This window comes from Acomys minous (assembly GCF_964271855.1).
Source record: "Acomys minous genome assembly, chromosome: 7".
Lineage (NCBI taxonomy): Eukaryota > Metazoa > Chordata > Mammalia > Rodentia > Muridae > Acomys > Acomys minous.
Genome location: NC_140488.1, coordinates 312,376 through 333,365, shown reverse-complemented (window position 1 = coordinate 333,365; position 20,990 = coordinate 312,376). Strand labels below are relative to the sequence as shown.

Here is a 20,990-nt window from a genome sequence, read left to right as displayed (position 1 = left end):
GGGTCCACAGGCAGCAGGGAGAGAGAGTGACACTGGGCCTGGCTTGGCATTTGAAACCCCAGAGTCCACCCCCAGTGACACTCTCTAACAATAATGCCAAATATGAATCTCTGTGTGTGTGGGTTCTTATTCAAACCAACACAAACTGCTAAAAATATATAGTATTTTCTTCTAGTAATAGCTGAACATGTCATCAAATACTTTAGAAAATTTAAGTCAAATTTTTTTTTATTAAAACAACTTTCACTTTTGGTGTTCAGTGTATAGAACAGTTGGCAATAATGAAGATCTCTTTCATATATGTTACACTTAGATCTATAAATATAAAGATTTCAGAATAGTATAAATTGTTTAATACTAAAAATGTTATCCTTTATGCATTAATTTATGTTGATAACCTCTGTCAAAAATTGAGTAGATTTGAATGTGTAGGCATGCTGGAAGAGACACAATAAAGTTTCAATATATGGAGCAAGTATTTGAGACACTGAAAAGAAAGTATCAGTGAAGCATCAGGAAAGAGCAAGAGAATCCCCAGTACCTTGGAACCTTGTTGTGAGCTTGCCACATTTTCTTCTGGTCTTTCTACCATGTGACAACCTAACATGCCATGGCACAGTCAGCAAACTAAAGCTCCAGATTATTTCCTGTAGTTCCTAGAGGAGAACTCCAGGAAAGTGGAGACTACCAAGAAAGGGAACATGAAGAGAAAGTTTGGAAAGTGACTCCATAATGTTGATTTTGAACTCTTAGGTTCCTGTTTGCACTATAAAAGCTTAACACTATTTCTAGATTCTGAGAATTAAACTAAAACATAGACCACTGTCCAGTTCCCAGACTGGCCCCTGATGGTGGGCCAGCACAGAAGAGCTAAGTCGCTTTGAGAGCTAAACTGAGATTAGAGTAGTAACCCACAAATGGCCTAGAAGATTTAAAAAAGAATCATAATCACATAATATGAAATACTATATTTAAATGTATGAAGAGTAATAAAGAATCATAATCACATATTATGAACATACTATATTTAAATGTATGAAGTATAATAAAAGGTGTTTGGCATATGAAGACCCATAGAAATACTTATTCACATGGAAAGATAATAATGAGTTTATGTAAATAACAAAAATAAATTACAATTCAGAAAAAACAAAACTGTTAAGACCAAGAGCTGGTTCTTTTCTAATATTAATTAAAAATAAGTAAACCTTTAACAATGCTGAATAATAAAAATACAAATGAACAATATGAAAATTTCTATTCATACAATGTTTTAAGTTACACAAACTATAACTGCACCACATTTGAAAATTTATCTGAAGTAGATGATTTTCAATGATGATATATATTACTAAGATTTATTTACGAGAAGATATTTGTTGACAGGCTACATAATGTTCTGGTAGTCATTCCCAATCCACTGTCCAATTGCCCACTCCAAGTCAAGAGTGGCCTTGCTCTTTGTTAACTTCAGAATCCATGTTGCTGCTAGAAAACCAGCTAGTTGGGGAACTGTCATCCCACAGCCAAGCCTGCCTCATAGTTCTCAAAAGAGAACAGTAATCCTACTCCAGGGAAGATCAATGAATATATGTGAAAAACAAAACATTCTCTTATGGAAAACTGATATTCTATAAAATACAACTTTTTGTTATAGAAGTTGAGGAGCTGCTCTATGAAATTGCCTTTAGATGGGGAATTCTAATATATAATATTGTAGTCCTACAGAATACTATTCACTGTTTAATCTGTGGTTCTTCAAATATAGTTACTTGTACATGCCTCCTACCACCAGATTTCTCTTAATTACCATGGACTGCATAGCTAGAAATATTGTTACGAACCAGTCACAAACATGAAAACAAATATAAATATCCTAAATATTAGTGAGTAAAAGCAGGCAATATTCTAAATTTAAAAAACACACCATAATGGTTTGTTTTTGTTTTTGTTTTGTTTTGTTGGTTTTTCAAGACAGAGTTTTTCTGTGTAGCCCTTACTGTTCTGGACTTGGCTTTGTAGACCAGGCCTTGAACTCACAGAGATCCTCTTGCCTCTGCCTCCCTGAGTGCTGGGATTACAGGTGTGCACCTGGTGACACAATTACTTCTTAAGAGTTTAGCCTAATAATGTAAAGAAATATATTTTATCATGAACAACTTTACCGAAATAGTTACATTGACAGGTTAATGGTTGAAAGCTATTTGATTCTCTTATTAAATACCAGAAAGACAATTGAAAACCTCAAAATAAATTCTTCCTCCAAATACTTAGTAGAATAGTAATATGATAAAGTTTATATAGCATAATAAAATTATTTAAGGTTAAAATGCTAGAAGCAGGGAAAAAAACCAGACATCCACTGTTGTTACCATGTTAGTTAAATTCTAATCAGTGTAAGTAAAAAAAAAATGGAAGAAAGAAAGGAAACAATTATGGATTATTTCTGCCTAAAAAGTAGAAGAAACCCATGGAAAAATTAGTTGAATTAGAGAGTTTAGTAAGGACTTGTTATTATCTATACATACCCACAGATTTCCTGTATGCTCAAAATGATCAGTTAGAACTGGGACCAGTATAATGACATACCCATTTAGAAGTAAAAAAAAAAAAATCTTGCAATAAACAGAATGGCTAAACATGAGAAAACAATAAAAAGTTATTAATGGACATAAAGCATTAAGATGACATATTACGTAAAATTTGTAAAGATGAGTATACCTACCCTGTATCATTGTTACTGAATAAAATTAGTTTCAATCAAAATCCCAACCCTGACTCAGGGAAAAGTTGACATATTTATGCTCAAGTTCTAATATTCTGCATAAAAGTAGCAAAGACAAATCTGAGGAGGCAAAGGGTAATTTTTAAATAAAAAAAAATCTGAATTACAGGCTAGAGAGATGGCTCAGCCATTAAGAGCATTGGCTACTCTTCCAGAGGTCATGAGTTCAGTTTCCAACAACCGCATGCTGGCTCACAACCATCTGTAATGGAATCTGATTACCCCTTCTGGTGTGCAAGAAGACAGAGCACTCAAATACATGAAATAAATAAACATTTAAAAAATCTGAGTTACCCAAACTAAAATAATATAGTACTACTAGTCTAGGAGTAGAAAGATATAGTGAGTTTCAGGGCATTTTGGGTTACAGAGAGAGACCCGATGTCACCCGTCTCTCACTAAAAACTAAAATGTTGATATATTATTAATCTCTAGTTGGCAAAGTTAAAAATTAGTGATACCTAATATAGACATTACCATACACTCTTCACGAGTGTTCAGTAAAACATTTCTGGAGAACAATTTAATGTATTATATGAAAATTTAAGTAAGTATGATATTTGATTTATAAATTTCACTTCTAAGATTTTTCACTTGACATAGTCAGGTACACAAAGATATATGCATATATTTAATGAAACTTGATTAAGTAAAATATCATGTATTCATGCAGTAGAATACAATTACACTAGCTGGGAAACTTTTGAGTATAAGACAGGGAGAAAAGCGTAAACCAAAAATAGATTTATTCTAATGTTTCAAAGAATCTTAATACAGGGTGGCTCCAATGTAGGGAAATCTATGATTCATTATATTGTGAAGGACCTAGTTTTCTTGAGTCTCTGCTCTGCCATGTTCTAACTACCTCTTCTTTTGATCACATTCAATAAATATGTACATGCATTGATTGACTGTAGCTATATAGTAATTAGAAAAGACAGGCATAGTATCTTCCCTTATGTATTTACATAAAATACACTATAGAAGAAAAAAAACCCAACAGAACAGTGAGTGTTGCATGAACCATTTGTAGAAGAGATTTGTTTACGTGAAAATATAATTCCTATCATCTTAGGACTATTATGACCAAGTGCTTTTGTATGGATTGTCTCATTTCATAATTATAACAACTTTATGAGTTAAATACCATCATTCAATTTTATATATGTGGGAAATGGGGCTCAGAGATACTGATTTGCAGTTAATTTCTGGTAGTCAGAATTTGAACCTAAATCTATCTTACTAAAATCCATATTCTCATTTTTTTGTTAAACAACATGGAATAATAAATTTTAAAAATCTCTAATGAAGTAAACAAAAATTATCTTGTGAATTAATAATTACATACAGTTGCTTACAAGAGCTAAGAAAGTGAGGAAGAGAAACAAAGGCCAATATTGGTATATTAGTAGTGGGCCATGGTTAATTGCCTAAAGTTGTAACAAGTTTAAAACAGGCCTTATAGCAGATCTTGGTTTGGTTTGGTTTTTTGAGACAGAGTTTCTCTGTGTACCAGCCCTGGATGTTCTGGACTCATTTTGTAGACCAAGTTGGCCTTGAACTCACAGAGTGCTGAGATTAAAGGCATGTGCCACCAAGTCTGGCGACAAACAGATCTTGTAATCAAAGAATTTAAAAGGACACAGAACAGAATTGTGTGTGTTTTCTGCAAGAGTTAAGGTCATTGGGGAAGAAAGTATGATTACTATTTTTATAGGACTTCAGAGCTGGGCAGACCAAATGGCGGAGAGCCTTGTAGTCATATTAATTTCAATTTTGTTAAAATGTGATGAGAAATCAAGGGTATTTTTGTAATTTGGGTGGAGAATGACTTGATATGTCATGGTGTGATAACTACATATTTTGCGAATGATCATGGATTTGTGAATGAGCTTCTGCTCTATTTATATAGAGAGAAGGGTAAGATATTGAAGCAGTTCACGTGAGAGTCTATAATGGCTTGGACAATGGTGAATAGCAATGAAGATGGAGGAAAATGGTTCTGAGTTTAAGGAATTTATGTCTGTGTGTCTTAAGCAAATTAACTGCTTTAGTTTGATGCTTAATAGAATGGTCTGAATTACTTTGCAAAGTAGAGAGTAATTGAAGCCATGGGAATGGATTAGATTGTCTGTCTGGGAAGGAGAGATTTTGAAGAGTAAACAAAGAATATTATTCTTTCACACAAATTTCCTGAGAGGCTTAGTGAATGCAGAACCAATTCTACCAACAAATCCTTCAAGTACATCTATTTTCTTTTTTCTAAACCCACGGCTGTATTATGACATCACCACCAACTCCTTTCTGTGAAACTTATCTCCAGGATTTCCATGATCTCAATCTTCCTAATGCTGTGAGTCTTTAATACAGTTCTTCATGTTGTGGTGAACCCCAACCATAAAATTATTTCATTGCTACTTCATAACTATAATTTTGCTACTGTTATGAATTGCAATATAAATATCTGATATGCAGGTTATCTGGTATGCAACCCCTGTTCTAGGGTTTGTTTGTTTCCTTTTCTGTATTCCAGAATCTTTGTTGTTCTTCAGGCAAAGCTAAAGAGCAGGACTTTGGACTGTCTGTCAGCAATGATATTTGGAGGGATGTGTTCCCTAGGATCTGTAAGTTATTCAAAAAATTTGGAAGCTGCTAGCTCCATAACTTGATAGATATGAAAAACAATCTTTACAGCTATCTCAGAAAAGAATTACAAATGAGGGTAGAGTAAGCACAAAAGCCTGGGGTAGGGATACCCTTGCATATTTAAAGAACAAAAAAAAAAAAAAAAAAAAAAAAAAGGAGGCGCTGGAATGATAGCCCAGCACTACTGCTCTTCTAGAGGACCAGAGTCCAGTCCCTATATCCTGTGGAACACAACTGCCTGTATCTCCAGATCCAGGTAATCTTATTGACTTCTTCTGGCTTCTAAGGAACAGAACACATACTCTCACATAGACTTACAAGTATACACATAATTAAAAATGAAAAAAGTAATTTAAAATAAAGAGCAAGAACGGAAACTGAGATGAACAAGAGGTCAGCTGTAAGAAATGAAGTTGTAGAGATAATGGAATGGAATTAGTTTTCTTTTCTGTTTTTGTTGTTGTGTATAGACTTTTTGTTTGTTTTGTTTTTTCAAGACAGGGTCTCTCTGTGTAGCCTTGGCTGTCCTGGACTCACTCTGTAGAGTAGGCTGGCCTCAAACTCACAGAGATCTGCCTGCCTCTGCCTCCTGAGTGCTGGGATTAAAGTCATGTGCCACCACACCCAGTGGGATAGAATTCATTTTAAAGGATTCTTCTGCAGACTATTGGAAGGAATTTGGGTTTTAAGCTGAATGAATTGATAAACACTGGAAAATTAGGAGTAGGTGACTGTTTTCAAGTCATACTTCATCAGGCACCCTTAGGCTGTGTGGATAATAAACTATGGTAGGTAAGGGGTAGTAAAAATGGCTGTAGGGAGACTAGTGTTATCATAAATAACTAAGGCGATAAGTGACCATGCACAACACTAGTGTGTTAGCATTGAAGGTGTTGAAAAGCTGTCAGATTCTTGTTATACTCTTATGCCAACACAATTTTCAGATAGATCAAATGTGGAGTAAGAAAGAGAAGGAAAGAAGAATGGCTTTAAACTTTTGGCAGCAATACATAGGAGAAAGTTATCATTTACCCAGGAGAAGGTTATGTCATGGCTCGAAGTAGATCAGAAGCCTGACTTTGGACATGCTAAACTTGTGATAATGGAGATCAAATGAAGATTAATGAAGAATCAAATGAGATGACAGGGAAGCAGTTGGTTGTAAAAGTCTGGAGTCCAAGAGTAATAAATGAGCTTTCTTCTTTTCTCACCCCTCCCCTTAATTTATTTAAGACTGCAAAAGTGATAAAGCTGTGCCGAGATTAGCCTGTGTATGCCAAGATATAGAATTAAAGATTTCTCTTATATTTGTCTCAGTTGTACACTATCCACCTTGGAAAATGTGCTATATGACTGTGTTCCAATCTGGTCCCCATGCTTGCAGTGTCCCTCACATGATAGTGTGCCACAGTTGGATTTGAAAACCAAACCAAACCAAACAAATGAACAACAACAGCAGCAGCAACAACAACAGCAGCAGCAGCAACAACAACAAAATCAAGGCAATTTAGCTGGAAAAGACTTTCCAGTGAAGTCAATAGATGTAATTAATTACTTCCCTGGTGACAGAATTATAGCTCTTGATTAAAAATTATAATGCTTAAGTTTTAGGCTTCACAGAATTAACTTTTTACATAGTGACTTGGGCTGAAAATGAAGTAGTGAGATATCTGTGGTTTTCAACATGAGAATCATAAACCTTTAAGAAATTGTGTCCTCCTTTTGGCTTTCAGATACTGATTACTATGTTTATGCAAAGTATGTTTTATCATAGTGGTATATACTACAGTATCTGATTGGTATCCTATTGCTATCCTTGTTTGCAACAATGAAGGGACACATTCTAGAAATAGCTACAACACACATGTGGAATCTCACAGTCACATGATCAACCATTTTACTAAATACAAGCATATTTTCATTCACATACAGCTAAATAAAGAAATGTTCACATTTCATTACAGTGCACAACAAAGTGAGGCAAAGTATACAGTACATTTTGCTCTGGAATATAAGACAACCTAATCCAACATGCAGTTGTGATCATTGTTACAAGTTAGTTTATCTTTTCTTTACCTATGTAGTAAAATAGCTTCTAAAGCTTTATCCTTAGTATATGAACACCTGATTTTTCACACTTATTTTCTAAAACCCACTTATTGCAGTGACAACAGCACTGAATTCTACTAAAATTATTTTTAAAGATTTTTCTAGAACTTATATAAGCAGTTAAGTTCAGCCACCTCTGCTGCATTTATGTTGGATATATTGAAATTTGTTTTAAAAAGCCAGAAATGGGGAAATTTATAATGTATTTTAGCCAAGAAAACTGTAAAGCTGGGTGTGGTGGTGCACACCTTTAATCCCAGCACTCGGGAGGCAGAGGCAGGCAAATCTCTGTGAGTTTGAGGCCAGCCTAGTCTACAAAGAAAGTCCAGGACAGCCATGGCTACACAGAAAAACTTTGTCTGGAAAAAAAAAACAAAGAAAGGAAAGAGAGAGAAAGAAAGGAAGGAAGGAAGAACTGTAGACATATTTTATTTCTAGCCCTCCCTCTTGAGTTTACAAGAATTTAGACCATTCTCATTTATCCACTGGATAATCTTGGTTTTGGAACCATCTAGACATGAATATTGTTGTGTATTTTGTGTTTACCTACAAAAAGGTTGTGTTTGTCTTCTACAACCCAAAATCTGGCAATTTAAAATGTATGAAATGAATATAGAATAAATGATCCCTTCACCTGTAGCTGATGATGTGAACTGGTCCAAGATGATTTGCTTATCCAAGTTGGAGCAAAGGTGGCAGAACAATATTTCTTAATTTTTATTATTTGGTTTATTTTAGCTGAAACAAATTCACAGATTTCCTAATTCACACATATTCATACTGAACTTGAACAGGATACTGCAAAAACGATTTGCCACTCTTTCTACCACAGTGTATATGAGAAACTTGGCTCTAATTAGAATAGTTTTCTTACTGTGAAAAGTATGGCTTTTGCCTAGCTGAACTGGCTACAATCCAACAAGTAATTTAAAGCATCACTTCCTTTCAAGAATATAATGAAAATTTCATGTCAGTTATTCTTATTTGCTGATGTAGTTAGCTGTCTGTTCACCTGAGAATTAAGAGCTGACTTTCTCGGGTAGACAGGAGCCCAGTGTAGATACACAGCAACAGTTGGCCAAGGTCATCATGGGGTGAGTATTTTATCCCCATCCCACTTCCCATTGTTGTATTTGGTTCCTTTCAATAAAAATATTCATATTATTTGTGAGAAGAGCATTTAGAACCCACACAGTTTTAATGTGTTTTCAGTTGTGCAGTTAATCCATTATTTAATGCCCTCTTGTCAATAATACCTGAATGGGCTTTCCTTTGATTCATTCTTAGATTCCTTCAAGATTACAGCTGAGCTGTAAAACAACAAGGAAAACATATCCTATCATGTAGAGAACATTTATTTATAGTCACATGTCTTCCAAAGTTAACAAATTAATCATGTATTCATGTGACAGCATATGATCCAGCTAGGATCAGGTAGTCTTGGTTCTTGCTTTCTTATTCTGGAAAATGGGGGTAAAAAATCTCACAGGCCTATTATGGTGATCAAATAGGTGAAATAAATTAATATGCAGGATTGTTAAGGGTTCAAGGGCCATATGTTGCACACATACTCAGCATAGAGCCAATGACCAATGGCTTGACTTAGGGTTTTTTGTAGACTATCTCTGTGTTGTCACTGTCAGGGATCTGAAGAAGCAGGCAGTATCCTTACTTCCAGAGTATGGTTCGCTGATGCAATGAAAGCTCAGGTATGGTTAGAGGGGAAAGAATTTGGCCTTTGAGTTACAATGTTTCCTTCTTTTCCTTGCATGGGCATTTTACATGGGACAGTTTCTTTCACACAGTTGGTAACACTATCGGAGTGTACACTTTCTCAAATGTGATAACAATAACGTGTGAATGACTTCACTTTTCATAGTCACAGCAGTTTTACTAGACTACTCCATCTTGAAAGGGCCTTACCAAATAGCTGATTCATATGGACCTTTCATTTTATAGTTGAACTGTTACAAGTGAATTAGCATGTTTGTACCAAACCCAGCACACATCTGGCATGGTATTATCATTAAATAAGTTGATACCATACTCTTCTTTCAGTTATCTTAATTGTCCCCAATTTGATACTTGATTTCCTTCTACATGTTTCTTTATGGTCACCACCTGTGAAAAGTTGTAATACCAAGGAACAGTTTTTCTGTCTATAGGTGTTTTCCTGGAACCTAACTTTCAAAACCCCAGGCTCTTAATACGTGGTCCACAAAGGACACACAGAGCAGCCATTGCTGAGCCTGGGCCATAAAACAATGGTTCAGCCCAAGTCAACAATTTAGTCCCTCAGTCAACACTCAGGCTCCCTATCTACCCACACATGAGCCTGTCAGAGCTCCACCCCTCGGAAGACGGCTTATTTGTTATCCAAAGGTTGAGTTCTCTTCAGTCACATAAGGATTCTATTTATTTCGATAACTTTTAAGTTCAAGTGGGGGAGTATGTTTTGAAAATGGAAGGATTAACTAGCACAAACATCTCCTCTCTGATTTGATAACCTCTTCTGAAGAGTGAACCACATTTGGTACAAATCCACTCTTCACCCCTTCCCAACCCTCCTGGATTGTAATTTCCCCCCTTTTAACCAGCTCATATATGTCTCTTGTCAGGTCTGTGAAGGCTTTCTCCACATTAATGGCATCTCGGGCTGACGTCTCAATGTACTTCATGCCGTATGCAGCAGCCAGTTTCTCGGCCTCGTGGCGAGTCACTTGCCTCTGTGTATCCAGGTCACACTTGTGACCCACCAGAACAAATACAATTTGGTAGGGCTGAACGTGTACTTTGGTCTCTTCTAACCACTCATGGACATTCTGGAAGGACCTGCGGTTGGTAATGTCAAATAAGAGAAGGCCACCTACTGAATTCCTGTAGTAGGCTCGAGTGATGGATCTAAAACACAAGAAAGAAGTAAAGAATAAAGTTCGTGCCCAAACTCCTTCACTCCAATGAACTAAGAGTATTCTAGTGTCCCTGATTACTGATAGTCCTTTAGTAAATACAAATGCCGTCCTATAACAATAAGACATTTTCAACTGGGTAAAATGTTAAGATATTCATTCCTAGAAATGAATGCTCCTGAACCTTCAGGTGTTTTCCCTTGATCCAGCCATGGAAAGAAATCCTAGGAGATGACTGATTTCTATTTTCTACCACAGCTAAGTCTCCCACTTCCAAGTCAGAATAACTAAAACCCAATTCTTCTGCAAAATAAAGTATCTGAGTTACAGAGTAACCATAAAGCAAAATGAAATAATGGACATTTTTTAAGTAGCGAATTTATTACAAGTCCTAGTAATTTAAAAGAATTTTCAAGAATAAGATGAATCAGTAGATTATAACTATAATTGATGGGCCCTGAAAAATATCTTGCAAAATATTTCATTTTTCTATTTATCATTAACCTGTTTTGTTGCCATTGTTCCCACTACTGCTATTTTTTTTTCTAGGAGTCATCAATCACTTCTGTGAAGAAAAGTACTATCTTGTTTTGTATTTCTTAAGCCATGTGGGAATGGAAAAATGGGAATGGTAAAATGTTCTGGGTCAGGACTAGAGAGATAGCTTAGCAGTTAAGAGCACTAACTGCTCTTCCAGAGACTTAAATTTGATTTCCAGCATCTACATAGCAGTTCACATCGGTCTTTAACTCCAGTTTCAGGGATCTGACATACTCTCCTGGCCTTCATGGTTATCAGGAACTCTCATGGTTCACAGACACATATATAGGCAAAACACCATACATATAAAATAAAATAATAAGTTTTAAAATGTTCTGGAGAAAAATGCCTATCAGCTTTACTCACTGAGAAAATTAAAAAAGGTTGACTGAGAAGGCACTAGCTGGGAGAATCTGCCAAAATAGTGAAAGTGTTCCAATGAAGTTATATTATTTATTTGAATCATGTAATTAGGTTATTTCAGCCTACTTATACATCTATTGTACTTCTCACACAGAAGAAACATCACATATTTTTGTTTCTTTTGATTGATAAGCCTCATTATAAACATATATTATGGTACTTTGCTTAAGAATGTAGGAGCTTAAGAGAGGACATAGAACAATTTGCCTCAATAATCACTTGCTTTAGACTATTGCAACTTCTGAAATCTATATCTATTTTTAGAATCTGTTTTCTCAGATGGGTATGATAAATAATGAGTTCTATAGCTGAAAATTTAATGCAAAATGGCTGAGTTTTAATGGGGGAAATGGCTAGGGAATTACTACTCAAGCTAGAGGATGGTGTGGGTAGGCCTTATAAATGAGTTTAAGCCTCATTATTTTTATATGTAAAGATGTCCTACAAATCAATATTGTATAATAACTAATTAATAGTAAATGTGAACAAGCTGTTCATACAGAGATCCCAAGTAAACATATATAAGATACCTTTCTTTATTCATGAGAACTTGTATAAAGTATTTGCCAAAGCATTGTACAAGTGGGAAGTTAGAGGCAGCTCAAGTTTGTAATTATTTATTATCTGTGCCCTTCTTCAGTTGCCTAACTAGTTTCTTTTATGCTCAACTAATGTTCAGTGGAAAATGAGTCAATGATCATAAATATGGGGTATTGAGTCCTTTTGTTCTGGTTCCTGCTGCTTTACCTTTAGTTCAAACTATTCGCTGCAAAGTTTTTGTTAGTTTGTTTTCTGTTACTTGTTTTTATTCATGCTGTTTCACATCTCTGGACATTTCCTAATTTTGCTTTGGCCTCATCTTCTCTAGTTAAACTTCTCTCCTCTGAATCCATACATAAAATTACAAATACATAGTACAAAGGAAGAACAAAGGATTGTGAAAGAAAATAAACATACTCATTGATTACCCATTATGTGGCCAGTGGTACAGTAGGGAGTGGCATATAAATACAAACAACAAAACGTTCTTTTGTGTGTCGCCTCTGTATCTGTTTCTTCTGACCATGCTAGTACTGAAGTTCCAAGAGGTCAGAGGCTCTGTCTATTTACATTATATGGCGTTCTCTAATGTCAGTAACCTCACACTATTTCCTCAGAAATGGTTCCACTCTCTGGCAACTGAATGCATGGTGGTAACAATAGAGAATCAATTAACCAGTCTCTATTTCCTTTATATTAGGACATGTTTATTCTCTCTTTCCCTCTCACTTTTTTTTCCACACAAATATAAATAGATATAGAAAGAAGTCAATATACATCTATCTAGACTACCTACCTGAGCTTCCAGTTAAAATGACTTGGATTAAAAAAAAAAACACCTATGAAACACAGGGTCAGATTTTGATGAATTATATAGTGATCCAGGCTATTTATTAGCTACGAAAATGCAGGTTGATGAAGTTGTGGTTCAAACAATGTATTAACGAATGGCCTTCCCCTTCCTGGGCGGTTCTTTCCCTGCACTGAACTCCTAGATAACTCAAAGTGAGCTTCAGAAGCCCAGACCCTTGCTTGTCACCCCCGCGGCAAAGCGAAAAGAACCAGGAAGTCCTCTTTCCCCAGGGGCTGAGTAAGCCACAAAGACCCTCCCACTGCTCGCGCGGGCCCGTGCTGCACTCCCACCTGAACCTCTCTTGACCCGCTGTATCCCAGATCTGGAGCTTGATTCGTTTTCCTGGCTCGATCTCCACCAAGCGGGAGAAAAAATCTACCCCCACGGTGGGGTCTGAAACCTGAGCAAAGCGGCCCTCGGTGAAGCGGCGGATCAGGCAGGACTTGCCCACCGTGGAATCGCCGATGACAATGAGCCGGAACTGGTACAGCCAGATGGCCTCCATGGCCGTGGCCTGGCAGGACTCTTCGGCCGGGGCCTGGGGAGGCGGAAGGGGGCGCCCCACCGAGGCCTTAGCGCAGATCAACCCGTTTCTAGACCGGCCACATCACTGGCCAGCTAGCCTGAAGCAAGGTAGGCCCAGGCGCTGGGAGAGCAGAGGGATGGATGCTGTGCTCGCAAAGGTGATGAAATGGCAGCAGCATCAGCACCACGCACTCTGACTCATCACCAAAAACCGGGTTACTGTAATTCTCTGCGTAGATGTGGCACTAGTTTCACCACACTGTCTGTAAGAAAAGCGCACACAAAAACAGACAGGAGACTGGTGTGTTCACTCCTTATATTACATCAGCCATTCTCCTCTTAAATTAAGATGTTCTTTGTGGTTAACATTGCAAATATAATTCATTTACATTAAAGCTACAAAACCAATTCTAACGTAAACAAAAAGTCTCAAATAATTGTTTACATGTTTCTTTCCATTATCAAACATACAAATATATTCATGCATATGCATGTGCATTTATTGTTATTTCTTTATTTTTAAAACAATACAAAGATTCACTTTTAACCTGATACTTTTTGTGCAAATAACAAAGTATCATAGACATCTCTGCATTTCCAACTCACTTTTAAAAGAACATCCATAATGTTTACCCTAATATCTGTCTTAATTTATATTGTCAAAATCATTTGGCAGCAGATGCATGGGTTTATTTCTCAGCTCTCTTTTATTCTATTGTTGTATGTATTTGTATTTATTTATTTGTTTGATTATTACAACTTTTCAAACTCAGGTAGCATTAACCTTCCTGCTTTGTTACTTTTTAAAAAGTTGTTTGTCCTACTATTTTTTTGTGGTTCCATATAAAATTTGGATTTTTTTGAATTTTGTAAACAATGTCATTCGTGTCCCTGATGACTAAGGACATTGAGCATTTCTTTATGGGTTTCTCAGTCATTTGATATTATTCTGTTGAGAATTCTCTGTTTAGTTCTGTACCCCATTTTTAATTGGGTAATTTGGTTTGGTGGTGTTTAATTTCTTCAATTCTTTTTTTTTGTTTTAATTGTTCAAGATAGGGTTTCTTTGTGTAGCCTTAGCTGTCCTGACTCCCTTTATAGACCAGGCTGGTCTCAAACTCACAGCTATCTGCCCATCTCTGCCTCCCTAGTGCTGGGATTAAAGGCACGCACCACCACTGCCTGGCTTTAAATTCTTTATATATTTTTCATATTAGCCCTCTGTCAGATGTAGGGTCGGTGAAGATTTTTTCCCAGTCTGTAGGCTGCCGTTTTCTCCGATGGACAGTTTCCTTTGCCTTACAGAAGCTTTTCAGTTTCATGAGGTCCCATTTATTAATTGTGGACCTTAGAACCTGAGCTGTTGGTGTTCTGTTCAGGAAGTTTTCTCCTATGCCAATGAGTTAAAGGCTCTTCCCCACTTTCTCTTCTATTAGATTTAGTGTATCTGTTTTATGTTCAGGTCTTTGATCCACTTGGACTTGAGTTTTGTGCAGGGTGATAAATATGGATCTATTTGCATTCTTTTTCTACATGCAGACATCCAGTTAGACCAGCACCATTTGTTGAATATGCTTTATTTTTTCTTTTGTATGATTTTGGCTTCTTTGCCAAGATTCAGGTATGAGAGCTGGAGAGATGGCTCAGAGGTTAAGAGCACTGGCTGCTCTTTCGGAGGTCCTGAGTTCAATTCCCAGCAACCACAGGGTGGCTCACAACCATCTGTAATGTGGTCTAGTGCCCTCTTCTGGTGTGCAGGTGTACATGCAATAGGCTACTGTACATAATAAATAATTTTAAAAAATTAAAAAAAAAGATTCAGGTATGAGTTTATTTCTGAATCTTCTACTTGATTCCATTGATCAACTTGTCTGTTTTTATGCCAGTACCATGCTGTTTTTTTAAAACTACTATTGCTCTGTAGTACAGCTTGAAATCAGAGATGGTGATACTTCCAGAAATTCTTTTATTGTACAGAATTGTTTTAGCTGTCTTGGGTCTTTTATTTTTCCATATGAAGTTGATGGTTGCTCTTTCAATGTCTGTAAATAATTGTGTTAGAATTTTGATGGGAATTGCATTGAATCTGTAGATTGCTTTTGGTAAGATGGCTGTTTTTAATTGGTCAGTTAATCCTACTGACTAATGAGCATAGGAGATCTTTCCATCTTCTGATATATTTTTTAGTTTCTTTCTTCAAAGACTTGAAGTTCTTGTTATACAAGTCTTTCACTTGCTTAGACAGAGTTATACCAAGATATTTTATATTATTTGTGGCTAAACCTGGTTCATCAGACAGTAAATTATCACTAGGTTGTAAGCTACATCAGTCTCTGGCATTTCAGGAAGAGGACAGGTTAAACATCTCTCTTCCTTTGAAGGATGTCTGAGAATTTAACTTTCCTGGCTTCTCCAGTGCTTATCTGTGTGCATAAGCACTTTCCCCCTCTACACCTCACATACTCTGACTCTATTTAATTACCTTTCCTATATGTATATATTTTAGGAAGCTAACAAAATAGTAGCTCCCATATGGCTTTTTAAAAGGCCTGTAGTGTTAGTTGTTCCCCCACATATTCCCTCTTTCTTTTTTTTTTTTTTTTTCATATTCCCTCTTTCGCTCTTCTTTCCCACCTCTTCCAAATTTAATCATCATATTGTAGTTTCCCCCTTGTCTCTTTATAATACTGTATTCTATTTTCCATTCCTTGGAAGATCCTCCACTACTCTTAATCCCTTACTAGTTAACTTTTGTAGTTATTTGGACTGAAACATTCATATCTAAATCTTAAAAAGCCAGCATCCACATATAAAAGAAAATAATATTTGTCTTTTGAGGTTGGAGTTACTCAGGATGATTGTTTCTCGTTCATGTACTTAAATTTTTCATTGTTTATAACAGCTGCATAATGTTGCATTGTGTAAATATACTGCATTTTCATTATCCATTCATCCATTGAGACCATCTATACTCTTTAATTTCTGATTATTATGAAATAGAGCAGCAATGAACATGATAAGCATCTCTGTAGTAAGATGTAGAGTCCTTTGGATATATGTTCAAGAGTGTGTAGCTGTAGATGGATTTTCAGCTTTTTGAGGAACATTCTGACTGATTCCATGGTGGTTGTACCAACCTGCAACTTGTACTCCTATTAGCAATGATAAATGTTCTCCTTTTAAAAATTTATTGATCTTGGCCATGCTGACAGAAGTAATATGAACTCTTAAAGTGGTTTTAATTTGCATTTTTGTGGTGGCTAATGATGTTGAACATTTTAAAGGCATTTCTCAGCCATTTATATTTCATCTTTTGTGAACTCTTTGTTTACTTCTCTACCCAATTTTAATTGGGTTGTTTGTTTTCCTGATAGTCAATTCTTTTCATTCTTTATATATTCTATATTATAACACTTTACCAGATATATGATTGCTATTTTTAATCATTGTGTAGGCTTTGCTCAAATTTTGGCGTCCTTTGCTATATAGAAACTTTTTTTTTAGCTTCATGAAGTTACACTTATTGTTGATCTTAATGTCTTTGCTATTTATGTTCAGTTCAGAAAGTCCTTTCCCATGCCAACAAATTCAAGAATATTCCTTATTTTCTCTTCTACCAGGTTTAGGGTGTCTGGTCTTATGTTGAAGTTCTTGATCCATTTGGAGTTCAGTTTTATTTGGGGTGATAGATATGGGTTTCCTTTTATTCTTCTACATGAAGCCATTCCATTTGACCAACACAATTTCTGTTTTCCCCCTCCATTGTGTGTGTGTGTGTGTGTGTGTGTACTGTTGTTGTTGCTTCTTTGTCAAAACTCAGGTGTTTGTAGGTATGTGGAATTATGTATGGGTTCTTCAATTATATTCCATTGATTATGTCTGTTTTTGTAACAATACTATGCTGTTTTTTATTACTATATCTCTTTAATACGACTTGATATCTGGAATGATCAATCCTTTAGTAGTTCTTTTATTATTTGGGATTGTTCTAGATGTTATTCTGTTTTGTTTGTTTTTGTTTCCATTTAAAGTTAAAGATTCTCTTTTTTTCAGTTTCTGTGAAGAATTGTGTTAGAATTTTGATTGTGTTTAGTCTGTAGATTGTTTTTAGTAGGATGGACATTTAAACAATATTCATTGTATTTATAAGCATGGGAGATCTTTCCATTTACTGTTGTCTCCTTCAGTTTCTTTCTTCAGTGTCTTAATGTTTTTGTTATATAAGTCTTTCACTTGCTGAATTAGAGTTATCTCAAAATTGTTAGATTTTATTAAAGGATTTTTCTGCATCTAATAAAATGACCATGTGGATTTTATATTTTAGTCTATATATGTGGTAGTTTACTATTATGGATTTATGTATGTTAGACCATGCTTGCATCTATGAGATGAAACCAACTTGTTCCTAGTGGATAATCTTTTTGCTGTGCTCTTGAATTCAGTTTGCACACATTTTACTAAGAAATTTTGCATCTGTCTTCAGAAGGGCTATTGGTCTATAATTTTATTTTTTATTGTGTTTTTGTGTGGTTTGAGTAACAGTGGCTTTGTAAAATGGATTAGGAAATGTCTCTTCAATTTCTATTTTGTTGACCAACTTGAAGAGTATTAGTGTTAATTCATTGATGGTCTGGTAGAATTCTATGCTGAATACATATGGCTACAGCCTTGTTTTGATTGGGAGAATTATAATTAATTCTTCTGTTTCAATAGGAGTTATCAGTCTGGTCATCTTTTTTATTTTATCTTGATTCAACTTTGATATAGCATATATATCAGTACATTTATTATATTTGTTAAGTTTTACCATTTTTATGATATAGATTTTAAAAAAAGATTTATTTATTATGTATGTAGTTCTCGGACTGTATGACAGAAGAGGGCATTAGATCACATTATAGGTGGTTGTGAGCCACCATGTGGTTGCTGGGAACTGAACTCAGGACCTCTGGAAGAGCATCCAGTGCTTGTAACCTCTGAGCTGTCTCTCCAGCCCATGGTATAGATTTTTAAAGCATGTACCCATGATTCTTTGAATTACCTTGGTATCTGCTGTAACATATCCTTTTTAATCTAAAATTTTATTAATTTGTATTTTCTCTCTCCTTCTTTTGGCTAATTTTATTTAAAGTTTGTCAATTTTGTTGATTTTTCTCAAAAAACTAACTTTTCATTTCATTGATTCTTTGTACTTTTTGTTGTTTATTTGTTTCTATTTCATTTATTTCAGTTTCATCTTCTTTTTCTAGAGCTTTAAAGCATGTTACTAAGTTATCAGTATGAGATTTCTCCATGATTTTTTTTGTTTGCTTGTTTATTTCACGAAGGCATCTAGTGCTATAAACTTGCAGCTTAGAACTGTGTTCACTTTCTGTCTTGACCCAATTTTCATTCAATAGTGAGTTTCTCAGCCTTCCACAAGGTCATATATTTTCTACCATTTATTGTTGTTAATATCCAGCATTATTCAATGGTGCTAATATAAGGTTCAGGGTGCTATTTCAATTTTCTTAAATCTATTGAGACTTGCTCTATGTCCTAATATGTGGTTGTTTGGAGAAAGTTCTATGGATTCCTGAGAAGAGAGTTTTTTCTTTATTTTAGGAGTAGAATGTTCTGTAGATATCTATTAGGTCCATTTGATTTAATGATGCTGTTTAACTTCAGCATTTCCTTGTTTTTGCTTTTGTCTGGATACCTGTCTATTGACTAGAGTGGGGTATTAAAGTCATCTGCTATCATTGTGTGATGGTCAATATGATTTTAGCTATAGTAGTTTTTTATTATATGAACTTGAGTGGCCTTGTATTTGGTGTATGACTGTTTAGAATCACAATATTTCATAGTGAAAATTTCCTTTGATGAATATGTGCTGTCCTTCCCTATTTCTTCTGGTCAGTTTTGGTTTGAAGTCTATTTTGTCAGGTATTAAAATAACCACATCTGCTTTATGGTTTTTCTCCATTTGCTTAGAATACCTTTTACTCTGAGGTCCTTGATAGTGAGATGTGTTTCTTAGATGTATTTTGTTTTTTGATCCAATCTGTTATATTAGTCTGTGTCATTTTATTGGGGAATTGAGACCATTGATATTGAGAGATATTATTGAGGAGTGCTTATTAATTCCTGTTTTTTATTATTGTGGTGTGGGTTCCCTCTCTTCTCTCGATGAATTGTTCCGGAATTATTTATTCCTTGTGTGTTCTTGGCATCATTAACTTTCTCTTCAGACTGAAGTTTTATTTCTAGTGCCTTCTAGTCTGGAGTGTTGGACAGAACTTGATTAAATTTGTTTTAAGGTAAAATATTTTTTCTTTCTCTGTTGATTGTGTTAGATAGTTTTGCTATGCATAATACTCTGGGCTGGTGTCTGCGGTCTTTCAGAGCTTATAGAACATATGTTCCTGCCATTCAGAGTCTCCATTGAAAAGTCAGGTATTATTCTAATGGACCTGCCATAAAGGCACATATAAAATGTGACTTGGTCTTTTTTCCTTGCCACTTTTAATGTCATTTCTTTGTCCATTATAATTAGTGTTTTGATTATTTTGTCTTGTAAGGAGTTTGCTTTCTGCCCCTGTCTATCAGATGTTCTGTAGGCCTCTTGCACCTTAATAGGCATCTCTTTTTATAGATTGGAGACTTTTTTCTTCTATAATTTTATTAAAAATATTTTCTCTCTAGGCAGTGGTAGCGCACACCTTTGATCCCAGTACTCAAGGAGGCAGAGTCAGGCAGATCTCTGTTATCTCAAGGCTAACCTGGTCTACAGAGTGAGTCCAGGACAGCCAGGGCTAACAGGGAAACTCTGTCTCAAAAAACAAAAACAAAAGATTTTTCTGTGCCTTTAACCTGGGTTTCTTCTCCTTCCTCTATACCTATTATTTGTAGATGTGTACTTTTCATAGTGTCCCAAATTTCCTGAAACTTTTATGCTAGTGTCTTTTTAAAAATATTTAACATTTCCTTTGACTGAGCTATTTCTTTCTTTTTCCTTTTAATTTTGTATTCAGCTTCTTTCAGTTTGGTTTTGAGGCTTACTTCTGAGCTTTTTGTTTGACTTTGTGATTTTTTTATTTCCAGTTTGGCTTTTCTTTAGTGATTATATTTCTCTGTTAAATTTTATTTTCATGTCTTGAATCATTTTTATTATTCTACTCAAAATGATAGTTTTTGTTTTCATGGTCTTCAGAGAGGCATTTATTCATATCCTCTTTAAGGTGCTCGAACATATTCATAATTGCTATTTTGAAGTTCTTCTCTTGGACTTTAGATAAATCACTTTTCTTAGTGCCTATTACAATAATGTTGACTCTTAGAGGATACATATTATATTGGTTGTTTGTGGTTTTATTTGTATTACGATCTAGACATCGAGAGTTATGATGTTTGAAATATTTCTTGATGTAGGTATCTATTTTTGTATATTTTGGATAGGTATTCTATTCTTGGTTGTTGTTGCCCAATCTGGGTCATAGCCAAGTGTGGCAGCAACTTGTGGTATCACTAAATCTCAGCCAGGTGTGATGGCTGTGGGGTCCCTGATAGAAAGTTATCATGCTAGTTGTCTTGGAGTCACAAAGGAATGTAAATGGGATAGAAGAAAAGGTTAAGAGAGGTTATGGGGAAGAACTAAGGATACCAACAGGTCAACTCTTTA

The 20,990-nt window shown here is 35.4% G+C and overlaps 1 protein-coding gene across 1 annotated transcript; it reads right to left on the bottom strand.

Annotated features, from left to right (window-relative positions):
• Nucleotides 1–281: 281 nt before the first annotated feature.
• Nucleotides 282–13,603, bottom strand: RAB39B (RAB39B, member RAS oncogene family). Its single transcript, XM_084790056.1, has 2 exons — nucleotides 13,096–13,603; nucleotides 282–10,441 (listed from the first exon to the last, which is right to left on the bottom strand). The coding sequence occupies exons 1-2, from the start codon at nucleotides 13,308–13,310 to the stop codon at nucleotides 10,015–10,017; spliced, it is 642 nt and encodes a 213-aa protein (XP_084646182.1). The 5' UTR covers nucleotides 13,311–13,603; the 3' UTR covers nucleotides 282–10,014.
• Between the last annotated feature and the right edge of the window lie 7,387 nt (nucleotides 13,604–20,990).

What these genes read in the sequence shown, in the direction of transcription:
- RAB39B (XM_084790056.1), bottom strand. Translation starts at nt 13,310, where the DNA reads ATGGAGGCCATCTGGCTGTACCAGTTCCGGCTCATTGTCATCGGCGAT. An exon ending in GCGGGTCAAGAGAGGTTCAG is followed by an intron (nt 10,442 to 13,095) that starts GTGGGAGTGCAG and finishes CTTGTGTTTTAG; the next exon opens with ATCCATCACTCGAGCCTACT.